This window comes from Hylobates moloch, unplaced genomic scaffold (assembly GCF_009828535.3).
Source record: "Hylobates moloch isolate HMO894 unplaced genomic scaffold, HMol_V3 SCAFFOLD_12, whole genome shotgun sequence".
Classification (NCBI taxonomy): Eukaryota; Metazoa; Chordata; class Mammalia; order Primates; family Hylobatidae; genus Hylobates; species Hylobates moloch.
The window spans coordinates 79,438,218-79,463,443 of NW_026652287.1; the positions used below are offsets into that span (position 1 = coordinate 79,438,218).

A 25,226-nucleotide genomic window follows, 5' to 3' on the forward strand; every position below is an offset into this window, starting at 1 on the left:
TTTTGTCATGTTCTATCCAATCTGGAACAGTACCTGTTGGGGTATTCCTGATGAGAAGCTCAGGGAGGGTACTGCTGGATAAATCAGCTGTTTACAAGTTCCATTCACCATTATGTTAGTGTCCAGTGAGTAAACTATGCCATCTAAGATTTCCAGGGACAATTCTTATGGGGCTGTGCCCAAGAAGTCCCCACAAGGTTTAGAGCCCTCATTCCAACATGCTAAGAGAATAAACCAAAAATCATGTATTCATTAAAGAAGTGATCATTGAGGACCCATTGTGTGCCATCAGGTTCTCAGCTCGTGCTGAAGATATGGTGGGAAGAAAAAAATGAAAACGGAAATGGTTCCTGTCTTTTGAGGCTTAGAGATTAGGAGGGAAAAAGACATTTATAAGTCACACAAATAGAAATAATGAATTGGCATTTTATAAGAATTATGAAAGGAAACTCTGCTTTAGAATGAGGAGTCAAAGGAGTTTCCATGAATAAATGATGTTGGAGCTGAGCTTAATTGAAGAGGTGTGGGAAAGGGACATGAGGAGGAGGCATCCCAGGCATGAGGCATGAGGAGTGGAACACATTCAAAGGGCTAAAAGGTCACTGAGGCTGGAGTGGAGGCAGCAAGTGGGAGTGTCCTGAGAGAAGAAACTGGAGAGGTGGAGTAGGAGCCAGATCATTCAGGCTCTATTTGTCTAGCTCAGACATGTCTGCATTTAACTTATGGTATAATTACTGGATTAAAAACAATATAAGGAGTTATACCATGTCTTAATCCTTCTTTACACAATGTATATAATCTAAGTTGATAATGCTTATGAATGTTGAATTACAATGAATGTTCAAAGTCACAGGACTTCTGTGATAACTAATATTAACTGTGTGACTGTGGAGTGATAACTTTTAGTCTTAAGAACCTCATCTGTAAAATGGAGGTCATAGTACCTACCTCTCAGGGTGGCCACTATGTCTTCATAGATAAATTGGAGAGACTGGATGGTACAGTGCCTGGTCAAAGCCTTTTAAAAATTGGAAGAAATATGCAGCACAGCCCTTATACCTGGGAAAGAACAAACCCTATCCTGGAACCCAGAGTTTAGAGGGCCCTATTCTGGTCCACCCCTAGCTACACTCTCATAGGGTGGAGAGTCTTCAAGTCTAACAGAATATACTCACCTGGAGGCCACACTGAACTCTATATTCTAGATGATGCTCTTGGACACCTGAGACCCCAAAGTTTCCTGCCAAACTGTTCCCATGATGATTCACGAGGCCTTTAAGTGTCTTTTCCCCAAGCATGCACCATCTGAAGACAGATGCATACCCCATGTCTGAGGGGTGGCTAGGGAGCAGTGGTGAATGGAACTTGTACATACAGGCAGAGTGTCCTCAAATGTATATGTGAAACTTCTTGCAATGCACGTTGTAGCTCAGTGTGAGAAGAGGAGGGGGACAGGACAGGGCCAGTAATAAACTTTACCCACACTACCAGGTTCTATTGTGGGACCATAATCTGAGAATTATAAATGTAAAGCTGGATTCTCTGGTCATTATTAACATTTATTTGTCAAGATATGAGAACAGAAAATACATATTGCCTTAGTCCACTTGCATTGCTGTAAAGGAATACCTGAGGCTGGGTAATTTATAAAGAAAAGTGGTTTATTTGGCTCATGGTTCTATAGGCTGGACAAGAAGCATAGTGCCAGCATCTGCTTCTGCTGAGGACCTCAGGAAGCTTCCAATTGTAGTAGAAGAAAGGGAGCAGGAATCACACGACAAGAGAAGGTGCAAGAGAGAGAGTGGGAGGAAAGTGCCAGGCTCTTTTTAAAACTCAAATCTCTTGGGAACTGATAGAGCAAGAGCTCACTCATTACCATAGGATGACAGCAAGTCATTCCTGAGGGATCCACCCCGCTGAGCCCATGACCAAAACACCTCCCACTGGGACCCACCTCCAGCATTGGGGGTCAAATTTCAATATGAAATTTGGAGGAGACAAATATCCAAACTATATCACGTATGTTAACAGTTGGATTTTTTGTTTTTGTTTTTGAAACAGAGTCTCACTCTGTTGCCCAGGCTGGAGTGCAGTGGTGTGATCTCGGGACACTGCAACCTCCACCTCCCAGGTTCAAGCGATTCTCCTGCCTCGGCCTCCCACATAGCTGGGACTACAGGCACTGGCCACCATGCCTGGCAAATTTTTGTATTTTTAGTAGAGAGATGGGGTTTTACCATGTTAGCCAGGCTGGTCTTGAACTTCTGGCCTCAAGTGATACGCCCTTCTTGGCCTCCCAAACTGTGGGGATTACAGGCCACCATGCCCAGCCTAGATTTTTATTACGATTTTTTTATTTGTTTGTTTTTGTTTTTTGAGATGGAGTCTCGCTGTGTCACCCAGGCTGGAGTGGAGTGATGCGATCTCAGCTCACTGCAAGCTCCGCCTCCCGGGTTCACGCCATTCTCCTGCCTCAGCCTCCCGAGTAGCTGGGACTACAGGCGCCCACCACCACGCCCTGCTAATTTTTTTGTATTTTTAGTAGAGACAGGGTTTCACCATGTTAGCCAGGATGATCTCCATCTCCTGACCTCGTGGATTTTTAATTTATAACTTTTAACTATTAGACGTATGGCACATGGACTTGGATTTATAGTGTTAATCTGGGCAAGTAAAACAGGTAGGTCCGAGCCTGTGATTTACAAAAGTCTACATATCAGAGAATTCTATTTCATTTAAATCATCTTAAGATATATGAATTTCCTATTTATGAAAATCACATTAGGTTAATCATGAATTTCCATTATGCACTGGAAGACTAGAGAAAGCCAAGGGAAAAAGTAAGTTCAAAGGAAGACAGTCCCTCTAGTGACCTCTTTCCCTCTCTACCTAAGTGTAACGCTATCCAAATATCACTGAATGTATGTCTTATGAAACTGTATATCTCTATGTAGAGGTGGAAGGAGAAAAACACATGAAAGATGATGTTTAGAATTAACAAAAGGTTAGTTCTCTAGCTGTAAAACTTGTTTGTACTCCCTGACTATAAAGCCTCAAATTCAAATTGAGCATTTCCAGCTGAGTGAAAGGTGCCTGCCTGCTCTGAGTTCCTGTCACAGTTATTGCTGTACATAAGTCATTTGGCAAGAAAACACACACGGTCTTAGGCTATCTTTCCTACTACAAAAAATGTGGACTAATTTAAATATAACTTTTTTAGGAACTGATGTGTTCTCTTCCCAACTGAACTATAAGTTCTTTGAAGAACAAATTAGATTCTACTGTTTTCTATATGCCTTCATTCTCTTGCAGCCCCTAAGAGTTGCTTAGGAAAGCCAGGCTTGGTGGCTTATGCCTATAATCCCAGAACTTTGGAAGGCTGAGGCAGGAGGATCACTTGAGTTCAAGAGTTCAAGACCAGCCTAGGCAACATAGCAAGATCTCATCTGCACTAAAAATCAAAAGAATTAGCCAGGTGTTGTGGTGTGCACCTGTAGTCCCAGCTACTTGGGAGGCTGAGGTGTGATGATCACTTGAGCCCGGAGGTTGAGGCAGCAGTGAGCCATGATTGTGCCACTGCACTCCAGCCTGGGCAACAGAGCAAGACTCTTGTCTCAAGACTAAACAAAACAACAACAACAGAAGAGATGCTCAGTAGATATTTATACTTAACTGGTTTATTCAGGTATCTAGCAAATATTGACTGGATCCCCACCGTGTGCCAGGCTCTGTGTCAAGCATGGGGATACAGAGTTGAACAAGACACTGGCTGAAAGATAAATACCTGGCACATAACAGACACTCAGTGAGCGAGTGAATAAATGAACGAATGAATTCTGTACCACAAAGTTAAGAGAAAATATCAAGAAAACTGGAATCACCATTTAAGTTATCTTACATCCGAAGTTATCAAGGTGAAAGATGTCAGCCTGGCAGAATGCCCACAATTCTAGAAAATCTGGGGAAAACAAGACAGCCCTAGCATTTTTTCCTCTGGATCATCTCCATGACTATTTAGTATGTGGTGCTAGAATCTTGCAAAGAATTAAAACTTTTCATAGAAACCAAATTTTCTATATAAGGAATTTAACTAATACCCCCACTCTCACTTCACAGGGACAAAGCAGTGTATGTAATGAAATCTCTTTTGTCAAAGAAATCAGTGTATACAAAATATTATTGTATTTTTTACTGAGATCTGAAATACGAATGTGTGGTGATTGACTTTAATCACAAATTTGCTTCATAAAAGTCTGTGGAATCAGCACAGAATTATATTACTCCATGTCATTTTCCTATATATGGTATAATATTAAAGCCATAGTTTATTTTATTTTTATTTATTTATTTATTTATTGAGATGGAGTTTCTCTCTTGTTGCCCAGGCTGGAGTTGGAGTGCAATGGCACAATCTTGGCTCACTGCAACCTCTGCCTCCTGGGTTCAAGCGATTATTCTGCCTCAGCCTCCTAAGTAGCTGGGATTACAGGCATGTGCCACCACGCCTGGCTAATTTTGTATTTTTAGTACAGATGGGGTTTCACCATGTTGGTCAGGCTGGTCTCGAACTCCTGACCTCAGGTGATCCCCCTGCCTCAGCATCCCAAAGTGCTGGGATTACAGGCATGAGCCACCGTGCCTGGCCCCATAGTTTATTTTTATTTTCTCCTTCTAATATTGTAAGAAAACTAGATTACCAAGGTAGAAGTTGATCTCTCCCTCAACGCTATTTATCTCCTTGATATGCAGTATGCCAGCTGATTTTAAACAGAATTTTGCAGCTTTATGAAAGAGAATCGCATTTGGTTATCAATGAATTAAAATGAAATATCTCTCTGGAAGGATAAGGAAAATCAACATTCAAATACAAAAACTTAATAATAAGCCAACTAACATGTTCAAAGTTTCTCTTTTTAAAAAAGGGACTACATTATTAATACTATAAAATTTCAAACCAGATATTATAGATCTTAAAAAAATCATCACTTTTTCTTTTTTTTTAAATTATTATACTTTAAGTTCTAGGGTACATGTGCACAACCTGCAGGTTTGTTACATAGGTATACATGTGCCATGTTGGTGTGCTGCACCCATTAACTCGTCATTTACATTAGGTATTTCTCCTAATGCTATCCCTCCCCCCCCACCCCCACCCCATGAGAGGCCCCGGTGTGTGATGTTCCCCTTCCTGTGTCCATGCGTTCTTATTGTTCAATTCCCACCTATGAGTGAGAACATGCGGTCTTTGGTTTTCTGTCCTTGAACATTATCACTTTTTCTAATGGGAGAAAACAACTGCATTGTTCATCCTCTTCCAAGTCCATAGGCTCAACAAAGTCACTTAAGGATAGGAAGGGGGTAGCACAGGGAAAGAAACTCCCTTAAAAAAATAAGTTTCTTTTCTTTTTTTTCCAGAGGGAGTCTTGCTCTGTCTCCCAGGCTGGAGTGCAGTGGCACAATCTCAGCTCACTGCAACCTCCACCTCCCAGGTTCAAGCAATTCTCCTGGGTCAGCCTCCTGAGTAGCTGGGATTACAGGTGTGTACAACCACACCCGGCTAATTTTTGTATTCTTAGTAGAGACGGAGTTTCACCATGTTGGCCAGGCTGGCTTCAAACTCTTCACCTCATGATCCTCCCATCTCGGCCTCCCAAAGTGCTGGGATTACAGGCGTGAGCCACTGCACCCAGCCCTATTTTTGTTTTTAAGCAGAGAAAGAAGCACTGAGACGTTTTCAGCTAAGAAAACTTAGAAGCCATTACCCAACCCCCTAGGAAATATACTCAAAACCTTGAAAAGTACTAGAAATAGTTCAAAATGAGGAAATGAGAGTGATTTTTTTCACTTTTTAGAAGCATTTCCAGGTCTCCCTCAGTTATCCTAAGATTATCTCAGTCCATACACTGTCTAATTCTTAGATGGCAGAATGTTTAAAAAACATGCAGATATTTTAAAGCAAGTGCATTCAAGGAATAGAGAGTTAATGAAAGTAAAATTGATTCTGGCCAAACCAATTGTAGAACTGAGTGAGCCTGAGTAACCCCACTGAAGAGCATGAACCCATGTAGTCACATGACATGTAAGATGCCCTCTATTCTCACATTGTTTTCATTTTGTACTCATGTTAAATTGTCTGGAGACTGTCTCTACGTGGATAAGAAGTGGAATTAATTTGTCATATTACATGTACATTTATTAAAAATCCTAGCAGCAATGTTACTGATATTATTTCATCAATTAGAAATGCTGAATTATTTTTAAGAAAAATCTCGCTAGTGACCTTTCATCTGACATAAATAAGAGGCTAAGCCTACATCTCAAAAAAAAAAATCAAGTCAAATTTACCACTTGTAATTTTGTTTGCATTACTGAATCATTTGACTTGTTTTTGTCTTTGTGTTTGTTAATCAGCTCATACAAACAGTTTATCCTCAGTCATTCCACCAAGCTCTTTGCAGTCATCTAGAAAGAATCAGGCATTATTACTACTATTCTTCCTGTCATGTGTTTACCCTTCCTGAAAGATTTTCCAAAGAAAAGGAGAAACAGGCTTGAATTATACATGAAGAATTTCACCATAAAATCTGAACAGAAAACATCCAGATTATACAAACATAATGTACTTGCCCCTGTACTAAGGGTGGTGCTCCAACCCTCACACTGATATTTCAACTGCCCATAACCATGCCCCACCTGAGAACTCTTTCTTTGCCATATCCTTGTTTTCCAGCTTTTGTATATGCATCCCTACGTTTTTAGTCAAGAAGCTGGCAGTCACATGCCGTCCATTTGCCAATGTTGGAAATGACTGTTGGAATTCAATGGTTTCCCCCACCACTAAGAAAAATGCTTTTCATTTAATTCATAATAACAACAGTTTGCATTTATGTTTTTTATCCGTTTCAAAGCACTCTGCCACCATTAATGAACTAAATCAGCCTTTGCTATTTTATGATCTGTCTCATTAAAATGGAGTTGATTTTCTCTGTGGTAGTCGCTTGCGTAATGTTGTTTTCTTCTAGCAAACCCTGCACTTAACTAATGTAAATTCATTTTTAAATTGTGTGTTTACATAGAAAATTTTCCCAGAATATATTTTTAATGCTGCATCCTTTCAACAGCATTACAGGGAGTATTTTATTCTATATAGACAGTTTAAACTATAAAGACACTTAAATGCTTTAATGTAGTTTTCTCTAAGTACTTGTAAATTATTTATAAAGACCCCCTCAAGTAAATGTGTTGAAACTGCCAGTGGTAGAAATAGAAGTTGTTTGCTCTGTGAGCCCTATTACTACTTAATTATTTGTATAGTATTAAATGATTGGCTTACTGATGAACTAAGGCTAACTCAATAAGTGAACAAGAAAACTTGCAGTTGGCAAAGAAACTCTGAATGTTAAATTTATTATGGTTTAACCCTGTCTCTGTTACTACTGGACCACTTTATACAAGTGCCTGATGGCTCATTCCTAGGAGTTTGCTCTAATGTGGAATGAAGATGTCTCTCTGCAAATAAGTGCAGGCACACACTTACACGTTTAGGCAGAGTTGGTGTTCCAGTGACTCTACGCTGAGAAACTATAAACGTTGGTTGGTTGCCGCCCACCTTCCATCCTGCCTTCTTTTGGGTAGAGCCTTCTGGCTTCTGCTTGAGGAACCATCCTATCCTACTCTAGCCTTGTGCTTAGAATAAAACTGAGCTTACCCCCAATTCCAAAGGTAGGTCTACCTGGCCTTCCTAATGATTTAAAAATAGACACATAACTCAACCTAGCTCATCACATTCTTTAGACACAGGGATTCATATAGAATAAGCATTTCATCTATGTTAGCCCAATCAGAATACACTTAGGACTTGCCGTGGGAATTCTGGATGTAGACTGTCTTTTCCTTTGGGTGGTATAGTGTGATGATATAAGACTTGGAGCTGGTGCAGTCATTTGCATCCATAAGAGGAAAGCCTAGAATGGCTGGAAAGCAATGGCTGGGACCTTGCTGATACTGTTGGATTTATATTAGATAGGGAACAGCCCAAACTGCTGTAACAAAGAGATTCTAAAATACAGAGACTGAAAAAGATAAAATGTCCTCTTTAGATTCCTTTTTTTGTCTTTCGTTTTCCTTTTAGTGGAGAATGGGGTCTTGCTATATTGCCCAGGCAGGTCTCGAACTTCTGGGCTCAAGCTATCCTCCCACCTCTGCCTCCCTAACAGCTGGACTACAGGCTTGAGCCACTGCACCCTGCTAAACTTTTTATTTTCCTTACGTCTCCTTCTGTCTACCTCATAACTATATGGCTGGCCAGGACTGATAGGCAGTTTGGGGTCATGGGGTCAGTTAGGGACCCAGGATCCTCCTATCTTGTTGTTCTGCTGTCCTGCTACGGTATTGTCTTCATGTTGCAAAGCCAGTGATGCTTCACCACCCTCCCATCGCAGCCTTGTTTCAGTTACAAGAAAAAAGAAAGGAATAGTGGAGGGCAAGAAGCTTATTCTAATGCAGGGCTTATCAATCTAAGCTCTATTGACATTTTGGGTCTGGTAATTATTTTCTGTTTGGGGTTGTCTTATATGTTTAGCAGAATCCCTGGCCTCTAGTGCCTAGATGCCGATAGCATCCCTCCCTCTCTCCTAGTAATGACAATTAAAAATGTCTCAGACATTGCCAGCTGTCTGGGAGGGAAAACAGCCCCCCCACTGAGAACCCCTGCTTTAAGGATATCTATGGAGTTTATACATGTCACTTCCATGTAAGAGAAGATAACATGTGGACACACTGAGTCATAAGGCAGTCTGGGAGAAATATTTCTAGCTGGGTGAACTTTTGCCCAGGTACAATTTCAGGGGCTCTATTGCTAAAAAATTAGGGAAAATGAATTTTAGGGGACAATTCAAAATCTCTTCCACACAGCTGTACTTGTGAAGCTTTCTATCATATTAGCCAGTAAGTTACCTTTACAATTTAAACAATTTGGAATGGGTTTTTCGGTCACTTGAAGTTCAGAGCCCTAATTGATACCAGTATTATTATCTTTATCCAACACCATAAGTTGAAAATAGTGAACATTATCCAAAGAAAAAAGGATAAAAGGAATAATACCTGAAGATACTCAGAAGCTGGGTACTGGCTGAGAAGGGATTGAACAAAACAGCAGAAATTAGGCTATTTCTTATCAAGAGAAGTATGGTGGAAATGGAAAGGCCATGGTCACAGGAGCCCATGGTCACTGTAGTAGTTAAGAAAAAAGGCAGTATAATTATGCAAAATTGCCAAAATGAAAACGGCAGGCATCTTGCATTATTTGGCTTTGAACTGCTGCTTTCTAGTTCTCATTGTAAATACAAAAAGCGTTTAGTGGCTCCTTTATATCTCACACAAAAGGATCATTGCTTACAGCCAGCTGTTTGGCAATTATATTTCTGTGAAGTTAGCATAATTTGAGATTAGAACTGCCTGAGAAGAGGGGGGTGGTGATAACATTCTAGGGTATTGAAGTAGGGTATGGAATAGTGATGGTGGAAGCTCTGATTTTAGAAGTGAATGGCCTTTCCAAAGTTCATCTTGAAGCCAACACTTCTGAATTCAAAACATATTTTCCCATAGGAATCTTATTTTTTTAAGTTATTAGATTAGCACAGGAGTTCTCCAATACCAGAAAAGAAAGAGATATGTACTTTATGGTAGTACAAAAGAAAATGCTGCAGGGCAAAGGAAGATTTGTCTGAAGGTTCAGATGAGGAAATCATTAGTAAAATCTTCAGGGAAGAGGTGACTTTTAAACTAAGCTTTAGATGAGGAAAGAAAGAAAGGGCCTTTCAGGCTGAAGGATAGCCAGTTCAAAGACACAGTATTTAAAATTCTCCATGAGGAATAGTAAGTGCCTACCATGAGTACAGCATAGGGATTGTAGAGATATGACAATAAGTTAGGACGGAGCTGTGAATGTATGGTGGAGTTTGGATTTTTTTAGTCCACAAGCCACTAAAGAGTTTTAATGAGGAGGATAGTATGATCAAATATAGCTTTAATAATTATATGAAGAATGGTTTGAAATTGAGGACATTACTGCAAGAGAATTGGATTTCTGATCTTGAGACATGGCAGTGGGTTAGAAAGAGAGAAATAACCAGAGAAACAACGTGAAGGTAAATTGGTATGGGAGGTAGAGAAGAAAGAATCAAATATGGCTCCAAATTTTTAGGTCTACGAGGTTGGAATCATGGCACAAGGACAGGCATAAAAGGAAAGTAATGAGCTCAGTAGGTCTCTTTCTGCAGGATAAGAGAAGAGTTAAGGTGGTTGTGGCCTTATCGTATAGCATATGGGCTGCATTTACATTTCTGCAAAGCTTGCCCATTGGGGTCCCTATAATTGGAGAAAAATCACTTACTGAATTTTGTACCTAGTTCCAATCTTCCTCCAAGTTTACCTTATATTATTTGTTTGGGATACAGCTCCACATGTTGAAACTGTGCCTCTAACACCAGTGTTGGTGAAGACAATGCATTCCAGTGCCAGATTCTGTGGTCAGAAATTTTGTTTAACAGAGGTAGCAATAATATTGGAAGCATAGGTTGCATTGTAGAGTGTCTGAGAAAAGGGGTGCAGAGAAAAATCCTATCAAACATGTGTTAAAATAATGTCAAATGTGATATACTCATAAAAACATTCCCTTGAACATCTTGGGGCAGAGGAAGGGATAGGAGAGAATAAAGGAGGATCATCTCATGCTCAAAGAGAGAAAAAGAAGAGAGCAAAGGAGAGTTTCGCAGGAAGGGTACTGTGGAAATGCCAGCAAAGGTGGGATCAGGAATTATCTGGAAAAGAGAGAATTTCTGAGGTGTCTTCTGATCCACATCCTACTTCCTTATTTCTACTCCATCCAGGCAGTTGAAGTCATCAAACCAACCAAGCCTTTGTATAGCATCGTGAGTGATAGAGAAGGACAGTAATTGGAACAGTAAGGAAACAGAGGCATATCTCATATGCCATATATGCCTGTATATCATGTATCATCTCCTCTTACTCCCTGGCCAAAAAAAGATGGAGATTCATTGTATCCAGGATATACCGATGGAGGCAAGTAGGATGGAATGCCATGCCTGAAGGACTAGGTGGAGGTGATAGTTCATGCCACCTAGAGCTAGATATTGGAGCATCAGGGCTAGATCAACCTGCTAGGTACTGGTTGCTGGAAGGAACCCTTCAGAAATGAAACTCCTACCAATTAATATGAGAGATCTATGTTTCACTCAATGTTAATGCCAGAATAGGACTAAATGAACAAAAAAGAATGGCACCAGGCCGCAGGTTTCTACCCCATGAATTGTATTCAGAAAAGGCTGCCCATTTGGCAGAGTTGTAGAATTGCTAGTTCATCTTTAGAGTTGCTCATAGACTGGAACTGATCAAGTAATTACAAAACCAGTCAAACAAGGTCTATATCCTCGTCCCTGAAAGTAGCTAGTGAGACCAAAGTAGTAATCTGGTCACCATGCTAGGATCCTCTGCTTCCCTCTCACATAGCATAGGTGGTGTTCTAGGTCTCCACTGTCTTGGAGCTGAGGAACAATTTCATTTGATTTGGTAAGTCATATCCCTGTAGCTTTAACACAGTGACTTCCTATTCCTCATTCTGAATAGGAAAGAGTTTGGGGTGCAGGGTAGTTTTACAGCCAAGTGGAAACCAGAAAGAAGAAAACAGACTATAGAATTTTCTCAGAGTAGAAAGGAGTCACGAGAAAAAGTAAGGGAAGAAGTATGGATATTACCTCACTCCAACAACCAATACATACTACCACATCTCTAACAACAACAAACTTCAAGTCTGAGGGATTGCTTTTCTCTAATTCCTCATTTTCGGCAGAATAAGGAAAGTAGATACTTCAGGCATAATATGCCTAAGTGTATCAACATTAGCTGGCCTCAGAATCTGGAAAGAAGCTCAGTAAATCAGTTTTGATTCACACTATCCTACAGCCTCAGTAATAAGATTCCATCTGGAACTCTGAGTTTAACTTTTCAGCTGTGTGTGATTTGATCTGTTGGTGTCAGGAACAGGAGCAAACTGTACAGGATGTTGAATCAGTTTCCCATCTCACACTGCGAGACCACCTCATATAGGTGGTAATGAAAGAAATGTCCCTTTGTCTTTTATCTCATACATGATGACATTCTTCAAAATGAACCAGTTGTTTATGGCGGGTATGCTTCTTTCCAGAAATAAATTGGGACTGGATAGCTCGGCTTACTTGTGCAGCAAATGGGAAGACTTTTTCCCATTTGCTAATGGTGGTTACCAATTCAGCAAAGTGAGTTAAAGGAGAGTCTGATTCACGGATGCTGACTTAGATGTTAGCCCTTTCATAAAACCATAGTAATAATTAACAATGAAATGTGGCAGCCACACTTTGAATCACTTTCCATGTGGTAACTCAATTTAATTTTAACAACTTTATGAGCTAGGCATTATCATTTTCACTACTTTACAGTTGAGAGAGTTACGCCACAAAGAGGTGAAATAACTTCTCCAAGACCACACAGCTAGAAAAAAGCAGAGCCAAGATCCAAGTTAGGCTGGCTCTAGAGTCTGTACTTGTAAACACTGTACTAAATCGTCTCTCTGACATATCACAAAGAGCAGCAGGTTTGGAGTCAGGATAGACTGGCTTGAATTCTTTAAAAAAAAAAAAAAAAATCAGCCTTTCTGGCTGGGCACAGTGGCTCACTCCTGTAATCCCAGCATTTTGAGAGGCCAAGACAGGTGGATCACCTGAGGTCAGGAGTTCAAAACCAGCCTGGCCAACATGGTGAAACCCCATCTCTACTAAAAATGCAAAAATTAGCTGGGCATGTGCCTGTAATCTCAGCTACTTGGGAGGCTGAGAAGGGAAAATCACTTGAACCTGGGAGTCAGAGGTTGCAGTGAGCCAAGACTGTGCCACTGCACTCCAGCCTGGGTGACAGAGCGAGACTGCATCTCAAAAAAAAGAGAGAGAGAGAGAGAGAGACTCAACTACTTTTTTAAGATAAGTTAAACAAAAGAAGTGAAGTGTCCCATGTCTTGCATCTATTTCATTGGCAACAAGGATTATCTAAATGACATTGAAGATGGGGTGTCAGTATTTAGATGATGAAGGTTTCCATGAGTTCTTGTTTTGGGGAACAGAATGAATCCATACATGAGTTCCTGTTTTGGGGAACAGAATGAATCCATACAGTTGCAGAGATATAGAGTGCCTAGAGACAGTAGCCCAATTTTTTGGTTGCAGTTTTCCTATGCTATTTACATGTTTCAAAAAACCTAGTGAATGTTTAGATGCTATGCATGGTGTCCAGCAGCTGTACTCAGGAAAAGCAAGAGCAACATTTGTGAGTTTCATTACATCTTATTTTATTATTTCCATAAAATTGTGTTTTGTTATGCAATCACGAGGACTTCTAAGCCACCAAGAAACTGACAAAGATTTTGCTTTGCAGAACAACCCCTAAAACAGAACAAATTCAATTATCCAGAGGCCTATTTTGTAGGAGAGGTAATCTTTGCTTTAGAATTTTTAAAAGTGTGTTCTTAAAGCACAAATGTTACTCATAGGCGGGTGTATTTCCATTTAGAGAACTCAACCAGTAGCCGAGGATGTAGGAGCAAGGTCTAGATCTCAAAAAAAGTTACGAACAAGCTAAGCAAGAGATTAGGAATATCGCTAAAGGGACCCAAGTTCAGGACAAGGCTTCAGTACAATGAAAGAACTAGAAGACACTTAGTTCCTTGGCAATCAAGACTGGAGAAAATGGAGACGCAATCTAAGACTTCAGATTGTTGGGCTAAGAAGATGCTCAAATGTGCCCATCCCAGGTACATAACATATAGTCTAGACTTATTGAGGCACAAAAGCTGATAAAGAACCCTAAGTTTCTTACAGCTTTTGTTTTGACTAAGTTGGGAATTTTGCCTGCAAAGTAAGTACTTTGCTACCTGTATCAGGGTCAATCTGCGAAGGCAAAGACCAAGACTTCCCGTTTATAGCAGTTCCAAACCTGCTCTGCTTTCAGCCCTCTGTTTTTTTTTTGTTGTTGTTGTTGCTGCTGTTGTTGTTGTTGTTGTTGTTGTTGTTGTTGTTGTTGTGAGACTCTGGCTCTGTTGCCCAGGCTGGAGTGCAGTGGTGTGATCTTGGCTCACTGCAACCTCCATCTCCCTGGTTCAAGCGATTCTCCTGCCCCACCTTTGGAGTAGCTGGGATCACAGATGTGCACCACCACGCCTGGCTAATTTTTGTATTTTTGGTAGAGATGGAGTTTCACCATGTTAGTCAGGCTGGTCTCAAACTCCTAACCTCAGGTGATCTACCTGCCTCAGCCTCCCAAAGTGCTGGGATTACAGGTATCAGCCACTGTACCCAGCCCGCAACCCTCTGTTCTCTTTTTTATGTATCATGAAATTGTAGAATACATCTGAATCATCAGAACTGACAGCCTCTGCTTACAAAAGCAACAGATCAGCAGTTCCTAAGTTAACTCTTTGACCTCACCATCTACCTCTCTTCCCCCTGCCTTCATTGTTTCTCAAACATGCAGGAGGAGGTGCAACTTAGGGCCTTTGCAGGTACTGCTCCTTCTGGCTGGTACAAGTATCATCATACAGCCAAATGACTGGTTCTTTCTTGTCTTTCAGTTCTTGGCTAAAATGTTGCCTTCTCAATGAGGACTTTCCTGATCAACCTTTTCTAAATTACCCTATTCTCCCCAAGGCATTAATAACATCATGTCAGAGCTCTTAGCAAAATCTGAAACTATCCTGTTGGGTTTTAATTTGCTTACTGAAATGGCAGATGTGCAAGGTTTTTTCTTATCACTTATTGTGTTAAATGAATCAAGATACTCAGAGTGCTTCTCTTGAGAAAACCTATGCCTCAGGTTGATAAAGTTTCAACACATGAACACAGGAGGCATATATAGTATATACATGTATTTCATCAGTCCCAAAGAACAACTGGAGACATGACTAGCTTTATAAAATTGCAAGGGGTTGGATGGGGGAGCTAGGGAACTTTATAAAACAAGTAAGGTCTCTGAACCAAAAATCAACATTGGCTGTGAACAGTAACATGGATTATCATTAACATTTTTTGCTTCCATTCACAACTGTTTACAGTGGATTTTTTTTAACTAACCAACTCTTTAGTTTGTGGAGTTGGTTTTACATCTCTAGGCCTGGTTTTTAAAGATATTCTTAATTTTGATGAAAATCTTCATTATGATCTCCTGGACTGGATGTAACATTTAAAAATATCTCCTAACAACATTATATCCTAGTAATGCAGGCTTTGGGGTAGTGGGAAAAAGACAGGACTGGGAGTCAGAAGACCCAGACTGGGGCCCTAAATAAGTTCCACTTATTCAACAAAAATTGAACATGTGCCAGGCACTGTTTTAGCAAATTCAAATAGTGAATATGACAGACAAAGTGTCTGTCCCTTAGGAATTATGTTCTACTGGGGATAGGGAGAGGGTGATAAAAATACGCTTTTTTCATCTGCAGTTTTCTCTTCTAAAAATAGGTGGGCATTAGACTAGATCATCTGGAAAGTTTCTCCCAGCTCTACATGTTCCGAGAGAGAGGAAAGAAAGTTTGAAAGGCTTCGCAGTAGTTATTTTAGGGAAGTAAAATCCTAGATTTAAATTTTTTTTTTCTTTTTGGTCATCATTGCTTTCTGATATTTTTTCTATAATGAACATGCATTACATATGAAATGGAAAAATGTTTAAGAAAAACAGTGGAGATTTTCCTTTCAACTCTGAGCATTGGTTTCTAGTGACCTGAAGGTACAACATTCATCCATTAGTAATGGGAGCTGTAAATGGGAATTGTCTTGCCTCTCCGTTGACTTATTAATCTTTGCCTAATGGGGCTTTAGGGAAACTGTTCAGGGGATCTTTATGCTCCTTTTCCCATTACTTCAGTGTGTACCGGTCTCTTCTCTTTTCCTCGAACACTTGAAGTTCTTCTCCACCTAGGAATATTTAGGCTCAGTTGGCCTCATCTCACCCTTCAACCTTCACATCTCAGCTTAAATGTTAATTCCATAGATGCCTTAACAGAGCAATCTAAAACCTAAATTCCCTTCCTACTTTACTACTCACCATATCATCCTTGGTATTTCCTATATTATCTCTATTCTGCTTTTTTCTTACGGAGCACTCTTGTCAACTTGTAATTTCATGTCTTCTGTTTCTGTATAAACTTAGTCTATTTTCTCCCACAGTCTGAAGTGTCATTGTGAAGACAGGGTAGTCTGTTGTGTTGAGGCTATATTCCTAGGGCTTAACGGTGCCTATCACATCATAGGTACTCAACTAATATTGATTGAGTAGATGAATAAATGAATGAACGAAATGGCTCCTTTGTCCTCTCTCTGTTAAGTGTTTTATTCCCATACAGTTTTGTGCTGCAGGCAAGCCCTTTGCCAGCTCACAAGAGTGAATGGTTAATTTTTCAGGGATTTTGCAAGCCAATTGTTAAGCTTAGTGGCTTGACATTGGCCTTGGTTGGGGTATATATATACCATAGACATAGGGAAATGCTACATGTTAAGACTTTTTTTTCCCACAAAGAGCTGGTTTACCAGCATACTGCTACTCTCATCTTCTAAATCAAACTATAAATATTGAGCTATCATGCAAAATCATGCCCCATAGGTTATTTAAAATATTTCAATTAAAAAGTATTGAATTAAAAAAATACTAAATACGTGCTATATAATTATTTACCTGTGGGAAATACTTAGTTCTTTTATAAGCTAACTTATAGTCTAAAATATGTGTCTCTGATCTCCTAAAGTTTGTTTCCTGTTTTTCATTCAGATCCTTATGTGAAGATTCATCTGATGCAGAATGGTAAGAGGCTGAAGAAGAAAAAGACAACAATTAAAAAGAACACACTTAACCCCTACTACAATGAGTCATTCAGCTTTGAAGTACCTTTTGAACAAATCCAGGTAATGTCAAACATAATTTTGTCTTCCCACTCAATTTCATTCCTTCAGACCACATAACTTATACACACAGACCTTGTAAGTTATCAGTGCACATGCCTTCATTAGAACTGCCATTCTTTCTCCCATGCACATTTGATGCTTGAGCTACATCGGGAAGGATAGGATAAAATACACAGCACAGGATGTGCTGACTCATCAGCCCAAAACAGCTGGCACTGTGTTGAGCAGAAATAAAGTAGGAAAAAGAAAATCAACAGAATAACTCTGCTAACTCAAAAAGTGCATCTATAAAAGTTAAAAAGCCCAGAGAAAAATATGAGCTTTCACTATTTACTCCCAGGCCATAAATAAGTCTCCTCATCAGATCTTTAGAGCAAAAAATAGTGATAAGAGAAATATTTTTGGTTGATGCTAAATGTGCAGCATATTGAGTCTTTATTAAAAGATGATTAACAATAGAAAAATTAGGCTAAGTTGTATTTTCAATTATTTAAATCCAGCTTCCCGTGTCTGAGTTGGAATGGATGGCTATTTTATTAAAAATGGAGCCTTAATATGCCAGACAATAATTATGATGGGAAATATTCTATTAAATGTCCTTGTAGTTAACATGTTCAAATTAAGTTGCTGTATGTAGCCACAATGGTAACATGCAATCTTATCATTTAAGGGTTTTTGAAAATATTTACATTTTCTCACCCCATCTCCAAAGTTAGCCTATAAGAATCTAAAGTTCATATCCAATAATTTTGGGCCATTTCTTGCAAATCTTTAATGGACATCAGAGAGTCAAACTGCATAAAGCAACACTATTTTTACATTTTACTAAATAATTGGCACAGGTGTATATTTTCAGTGATACAAAAGTTTGCCCATAACTTGAAGGAGAAACAAAAAGCAGACATCAAACCTACAACAAAGAACCTTCTAAAGGTCCAGAATAACAAATTTTTCTTTATTTATTTTATTTTATTTATTTTAATTGCCAAATAGTAGTTGTACATATTCATGGGGCACAAAGTAATGTTTTCATATATATAATGTATTGTAATCAAATCAGAATAGTTAGCATAGTTATCATCTCAAACATTTATCATTTGTTTGTCTTGGGAACAGCCAATATCCTACTTGTAGCTATTTGAAATTATATCATATGTTATTGTTAACTATAGCCATGCTATAGTGGTACAGAACACTAGAACTCATTCCTCCTATGTAGGTGTGATTTGTGTCCTTAAACAAATCTTTCCCTACCTTCCCCTTCCCAGTCTTTAGTATCCTTTGTTCTGCCTTTTATTTCTATGATATCAACTTTTCTTTAGCTTCCACATGAGTAAGAACATACAGTGTTTAACTTTCTCTTCCTGGCTTATTTCACTTAACATAATGTCTGCCAGTTCCATCCATTGCCACAAATGATGGGATTCATTCTTTTTTATGGCCGAATAGTATTCCATTGTGTATATGTACCACATTTTATTTATCCATTCATCTGTTGTTGGACACCTAGGTTAATTCCATATCTTGGCTGTTGTGAATAGTGCCATACCACTCTTAATACACCCAACTGTGTCTTCATTTACCCTTAATCTATTCTTAGAATACAGTATCTTATTAATTAATCACAGCTTTATTCCATGAAGAAAGCTAATATAATAGCTACACTTATTTTATATATATAAAATATGTATTATATATATAATAAGTATAGCTATATAATATATACATATATAAAATGAGTATAGCTATTATATTAGCTTTCTTCATGGAAACATTAATCCAAAGACATATATATATAAAATATGCCTAGGTCCAAGTTAACGACTTTATGTATGTAATCTCATTTCATCCTTAGGAGAACTTTATGAGAAAAGTACTATTGTTATTATCCCAATTTTACATGTGAAAAAACTGAGGCTTAGAATTTCTTTACATATAAAATAGGAATGATAACGGAGTCCTTGTCAAAGTGAGATTATGCATATAAAAGCACTTGGAACAGTGCCCAATACATAGGAACACACAGTAAATGGTCCTGTCATCATCCTCATTATTATTCACATGCTAATGTCCTCTCTTTTTCAAGTTAACATTTTATTAGAAAATGGATCTAACAATAAGATTAAATCAGTATATAAATCAGTGCTGTCTAATAGAACTTCGTGATGATTGAAATATTCTATCATCTATGCTGTCCAACAATATGATAGCCACAGCTGGCAAATGAGCTCCTCAGTCACTAATTTGACCAAGGAACGTTATTTAACTTCCATGTATTTAAATTTAAATTGATACAGCTAGATGTGACTGGTAGCTACTGTGTAGTATAGGGCAGTCTTAAATGACCAAAAATAACCAGTAACCCTACCATCTTCATATTGGTTGATAGTTTTAAATACAGCCTTTATCATATAAATTTTCATGTGGTGTCAAATTATACATACTTATTTACTTTCAACATCTGTTATCTAAGTAAATGCAGAGGACACTGGTTCCCTCTTCCCAATAACTTGTTCACTAGCCTGAACCAGCGGGCCCCCTGCTTTGGACCCACTCACAAACCCTCAAGACATCAATTTTTTGTAACAATTTATTTTGCAATATTTCTTCAGTGAACTTTTTTGAGTTCTAAGACCTTATTCCTATGGAAACTAACACCTCCTGGCATTTAATTTTTTTAATTCCACAAAATAATATAAAGCAAGGCATTGAGATGAAAACTCCCATTGAGCTACAATTCTATGCCTTTAAAATAAATATCCTTTTCAACTACAAACTGCAGAAAATGCAGGTATATTGAAAGTGAAGCACATTAAAAATAAGACGTATGCTAGGTTTCTGGGGCAGCATTTCAGAGGCAATAACATTTTGTCAGGACAGACAGAAACTAAGCCCAATATAGAGTACATTAGACATGGAAATAATGAGCATTCCTTTGACTGTATCCCTCTTTCTCTGCTCCTTGAGTCACTTTGTTCTTTTTTTTTTCCTTTTTTTATAGGAGGCAAGTTTTCTAGTCTTCACCTTTTTCTAGAAAAAAATAATTGAGTATTTCACATGCTAAAATAGGGGCTTAAGTTTCCCTTATCCTGAGGTTATAAGACAATCTGCCTGTCCTTCTTTCTCTATCCCTATGAAATGTATTATGAAAGAAGCAAAATATGCTAATTTCCAAATGCACGTGAAAATGTAAGCCCTCCTCCCCCAAATGTAGAAATAAGCTACATATGCAGCTGGAAACGTTAATCCAAAGGCTTCACAAGGATATTTTGTCTTGAATGCTGCTAATCAATGCATTCCTAAGTGGAATAATCAAACTCTAAAAACTTCTATTACCTTTGTGTGTCATGTCCCCCACCCCATTCATTACAATATGATTGCTTCCTGATAAATTTACTTAGAACAAGTTCTAAGAATCAGTATAGCCCTCTTCTTTGTTCCAGAAACTACCCAGTGGATAGTTAATTCCTTTCACAATGGAATCACTCCAAGGGAAGATTGTCTGTTTTATTGACAATGTGTTGCATTTCACATTCTAAATTCCACTTTCAGAAGTGATTGTTTTCTCTGTTCTGAAGCTGTATATCAATGACATTTCTCATTTCATTAATATAATAAATCAGTCTTTAGCATATAAATTCCACTAAAGGGCTCTAACTCAGCTGGTTCTTAACCTGGCCCTAGCTTTTATAATTACATTTTCTGCTACTTTTAACTCTGGCAATAAATGTTACATATTCCATTTATTTTAAGCTGTTACCTTTACACTCAGCTGCTAGATTGAAACCATCACATATTCTGCTAAGTAAATTCATTACTCAGGAAGTAGAACTGAAACATGCTTTTAAAAAGTATATCTTTTACACCATAATGGCATAGGTTTGCTTTCATCAGTTCAATCATTCAGAAAAGGAAGTTATCAAATAAACTTTCAAAATCTGATGGAATCATTGAATAAATCCTGTGTAGCCTAAACTGATATTTCCATTTGATATCAATGCCAGATACATAGTACTCAGTAAATGTTTACCAAGAGAACATATGGATGAGAAAAAAATATCTTTATTACTACTTTTTAACTATACTTTTCACTATACTGTTATGTTTTATGCTCACAATCATATGATTAGTTGAAATTCTATATTAATTCTATATTAATTTTTTTGTAACATGCTGTCCCCCCCTTGAAATCAGATTATTGCACATGGTTGCCTTGGGAATTGTAATCAAATAGAGTGGCCTGAACACCAATGCCAGAACTTTCACTGATGAGACAACTGAAGCAAATGAATTTAGAGGTTAGCACAAGTTGACACAGACTCCATGGCATGGAGGTTACAGCATAGGCTCTGAAAACCAAACAACTCATTCCTTAAACAACCTCAGACAGCTTATATAACTTCTCAGAGCTTCAAGCATCCTTATCTGTATAATGGTGATATTAATAGGATCTATTATGAGAAGTAACTGAGTTCATTCATGTAAAAGACTTAGTGCAAAGTACATAATAAAAATTAACCTTTGAGTATTAAGATTCAAGCCATTTTCATCCTCATCCTAGTGCTTGGAGATTGATTCTTTTATTTCCAATTCTTTAGCGCTCAAGGAAGCTTTATAGTTGGGCCTTTTCTCTAGAGCTGGATGATTCATATTCATTTCATGTCTTCTTTCAGAAAGTGCAGGTGGTGGTAACTGTTTTGGACTATGACAAGATTGGCAAGAACGATGCCATCGGCAAAGTCTTTGTGGGCTACAACAGCACTGGTGCGGAGCTGCGACACTGGTCAGACATGCTGGCCAACCCCAGGCGACCTATTGCCCAGTGGCATACCCTGCAGGTAGAGGAGGAAGTTGATGCCATGCTGGCCGTCAAGAAGTAAAGGAAAGAAGAAGCCTTTCTGCATTTGCCCATATAGTGCTCTTTAGCCAGTATCTGTAAATACCTCAGTAATATGGGTCCTTTCTTTTTTCCAGCCATGCATTCCTAACACAATTCAGTGGTACTTCGAATCCTGTTTTAATTTGCACAAATTTAAATGTAGAGAGCCCCTAAGTCCTTCATACCACTGCCCTCCAAATCTACTCTTCTTTTAAGCAATATGATGTGTAGATAGAGCATGACTGAAATTATTTATTGTATCACACTGTTGTATATACCAGTATGCTAAAGTTTTATTTCTAGTTTGTGTATTTGTATGTTGTAAGCGTTTCCTAATCTGTGTATATCTAGATGTTTTTAATAAGATGTTCTATTTTAAACTATGTAAATTGACTGAGCTATAGGAGAGCTGATAATATATTATATGGTAAATATAGTATCGTCTGCATTCCAGCAAAAATATCAACTCGTAAGGCACTAGTACAGTTAAACTGACATCTTAAAGGACAACTTAAACCTGAGCTTTCTATTGAATCATTTGAGTACCAAGATAAACTTACACCACATACTTGGTGGGTGAATCCAATTTTGTAGAATTCCTACACAGGCAAAATAGCATGATCTGAGCAGCAGCATCCAGGCTGACCTCAAGGAAGCATAGCCACAAACCAGAATAGCATCTGTCTGTTCATATTTACAAAGCTAAAATAATGGCTTCACTCTTATATTTGAGGAAGCAACTGAACAGGAGTCAATGATTTCATATTACTGCATATAGAATAACAACAAGGTGTTCCGTGTGTGCATGTGTGTATGTGTGGTGTGCACACATTTGTTTGGGGATGGGGGGAGAAGAAGCTAAGGGGAGAGGTCAACATTTATGAAATATTGCCTGACTATTTAAAAAGAAAAAAGTAGCTCTCCGTTATCACCTTTATACAAAATGTGCATCCTGTGAATTCTGTTCCAGATTTCACACCTACAATAATTCCAAAAGTTTGTAACAAAATATTTTATTATATAAAACCAGGTTAGAAGGAATGCAGGATGTTTTTAACACAACAATCTGTGCTTATTACACAAAATTACTTTGTGGTAAACAGACAGTATTGTAATCCCATCAAAAGATGAAAAAAAAAACAAAAAACAAAAACAAAAACCAACAACAATTAGCCATAGTTCTGAATGCACTTCAATTAAGCCAAAACAGACAGCTAGTGATCTTTTTATATGCTCTTTTTACTTAAATAAGTTTTAATTTGTCCTTTAAAGAAAGGTGAAACAAACCAAGAACAAGTTCTAGAAAACTGAAGCAACCTCTTATGTATACTAGATGCTTGATTTAGGAGGAGTTTTTAAACGTTTTCAATGTTATTATGTAGTAAATGGCACTATTATGAAGCTACTAGTCATTCCATAAGAGTCTTAAAGGACTGCTCTGTGTAACACTGTGACTGCCGTGTGTGCTTAGACCCGTAGTTTCCTCAGTGGATAGCACTCAATTTATTCCGTAGTGATATTGTAACAATACTGCCATTCCCTTCTATTGCACTGCCCAAGGTGTGTGTAGCACAAACAATTCTCATTACAAAGGACCAATTCCGAACTGAAAAGCTATGCATAGGACAAGGAAGATACATAGAATGGGGTGGAACACAGCATTTTGTCAAGCACTGTGCAATATTCCATATTTTTCCCCACTATGGTAGACAACCACTTCGTGGAAGGGCAGCCTATTATCCCACACTGCATCTAACCTTTTGTCCCGTTCACTTCTGTGATCCATTTTAATTTCCAGGCCACAAGACAGTAGTGATGCTCTGAAATGAAAGTTTGTCTTCACAAATACCAAAACAAAATAGAAGAAAACTAAGCATTGGCCTCATGTTCAGTCTTCAGGATATCACATCATGTCTTTTCAAAAACTAAAGAGAATTCAAAAAGGGCTGTTGGTAGGCTTTGAACATGGGGTTGGCTGTTTCCCAGTAAAACTGGAATTCCTGTCATTACTGTTTCCTTATCAAAGAAGGGGCAAGCGCTTTTGCCTTTTAGGCCAGACATAGCAAACGCTTTATAATTGGCACAGACACAAAAGATAAAAGGAAAATAACCGTCTGCCAATGGTCCATACTTCTTAAAAAACATAGGTAATAGAAAATCTACACAGGTCAGAATGTGAAATTAAATAATGGTTTGAACAGAAAATTCGAACAAGACTCTTTCCAATTTAAAGGGGCAAACCCTACCAAAGAGAGGGAGTTGACTGGCTTCTAAAAATTATTTAAATACCACAAAAGACATTTAATTTCACTGTATTCAACTTTAAGTTGTTCACAATGAAACCACACTTTAAAACAAGCAGGTTCAAGCTGCTGAATACACATTATTTCTTGCATTAAAATACTACTAATGCATTCTCTTGCAACACTGCCAGACATGGGATTGTCACCATAGAATTAGTTGGTACTATGCCATCTTTCACAAGTCAGTGATGGAACCTGCTTTATGACCAAGATTCATCCTCAAATAAGCCACTTGTACCCTTCTGACAAAGCTGTGTAAAGTATTAGAATCCGATGCTCTAGAAAGATCCTAGTTGCCTTTGTGTATATTTACTGCCTGCTTGAGTGTTTCTATGTGTGGGTTTTCCCTGTATCTTGTAGAAATGTTGGGGTGTTTTCTTCTGCCATATGGCTCGTGGCCTGCGAGCCAACTACTTCAGCTGTATTTTACCTTCATTTTTGATGAGGTGATTTGAATTTTGTTTTACTTTGTGTAGTGAATTCCACAGTAGTTTTCTGATTGTTGTTAAAAATGACTTAACATATTACACAGATATTCAATAAAAATGTTTTATTTCCTGTTGATGTTGCTGCCTTCCCACTCTTTTCCTTGCCTGACTCTGGTGGTAAGCCAATGGCCTATTGACTTTGGGGGACTCCTGGAAGCAGAAGCAGCTAAACAAAACTGCACTGAATGCCAGCATCTGAGTCACATCTGAATACAGAATGGCTGGAGGGAAAACAACACCCAGAAGCATTTGGCCATGACCCTGCGGAGTTCCTGGGCAGTGTCATTCTCAACGTGTGTTTCTCTATTCCTGTTTGTCTTCAGTTCATCTGGCATACTCTGAGGCTTTCACTTTGCCCAACATGTGTCCTTCAGGGTTTTCACTCCAGAACCCAAGTCACACAACTTCTCCATAATGGGACTGAAAACAAGACTATTTAAACCCCAGTTTCAGAGGACAGCATGACACATTAAATTCTATGCCTGTTGCAATTGGTAGGGGGAACAAGCAAATACTTTTCCTCCTCCACTAAATTTAACATTTATCAAGTGCCTACTGT

General features: G+C 38.4%; 1 protein-coding gene across 5 annotated transcripts in view; it reads left to right on the plus strand.

The window, feature by feature from the left end:
• SYT1 (synaptotagmin 1) overlaps positions 1-24,741 on the plus strand; it is a 578,577-nt gene extending 553,836 nt beyond the window's left edge. For all 5 annotated transcript variants that reach the window (XM_058425422.1, XM_058425424.1, XM_032170814.2 and 2 more), the window contains 2 exons: positions 16,864-16,997; positions 21,671-24,741. In XM_058425422.1, coding sequence (XP_058281405.1) covers positions 16,864-16,997; positions 21,671-21,877 — 341 coding nt within the window. In that variant the 3' untranslated portion in view covers positions 21,878-24,741. The remainder of the gene's footprint in view (positions 1-16,863; positions 16,998-21,670) is intronic.
• The last annotated feature ends 485 nt before the right edge of the window (positions 24,742-25,226 follow it).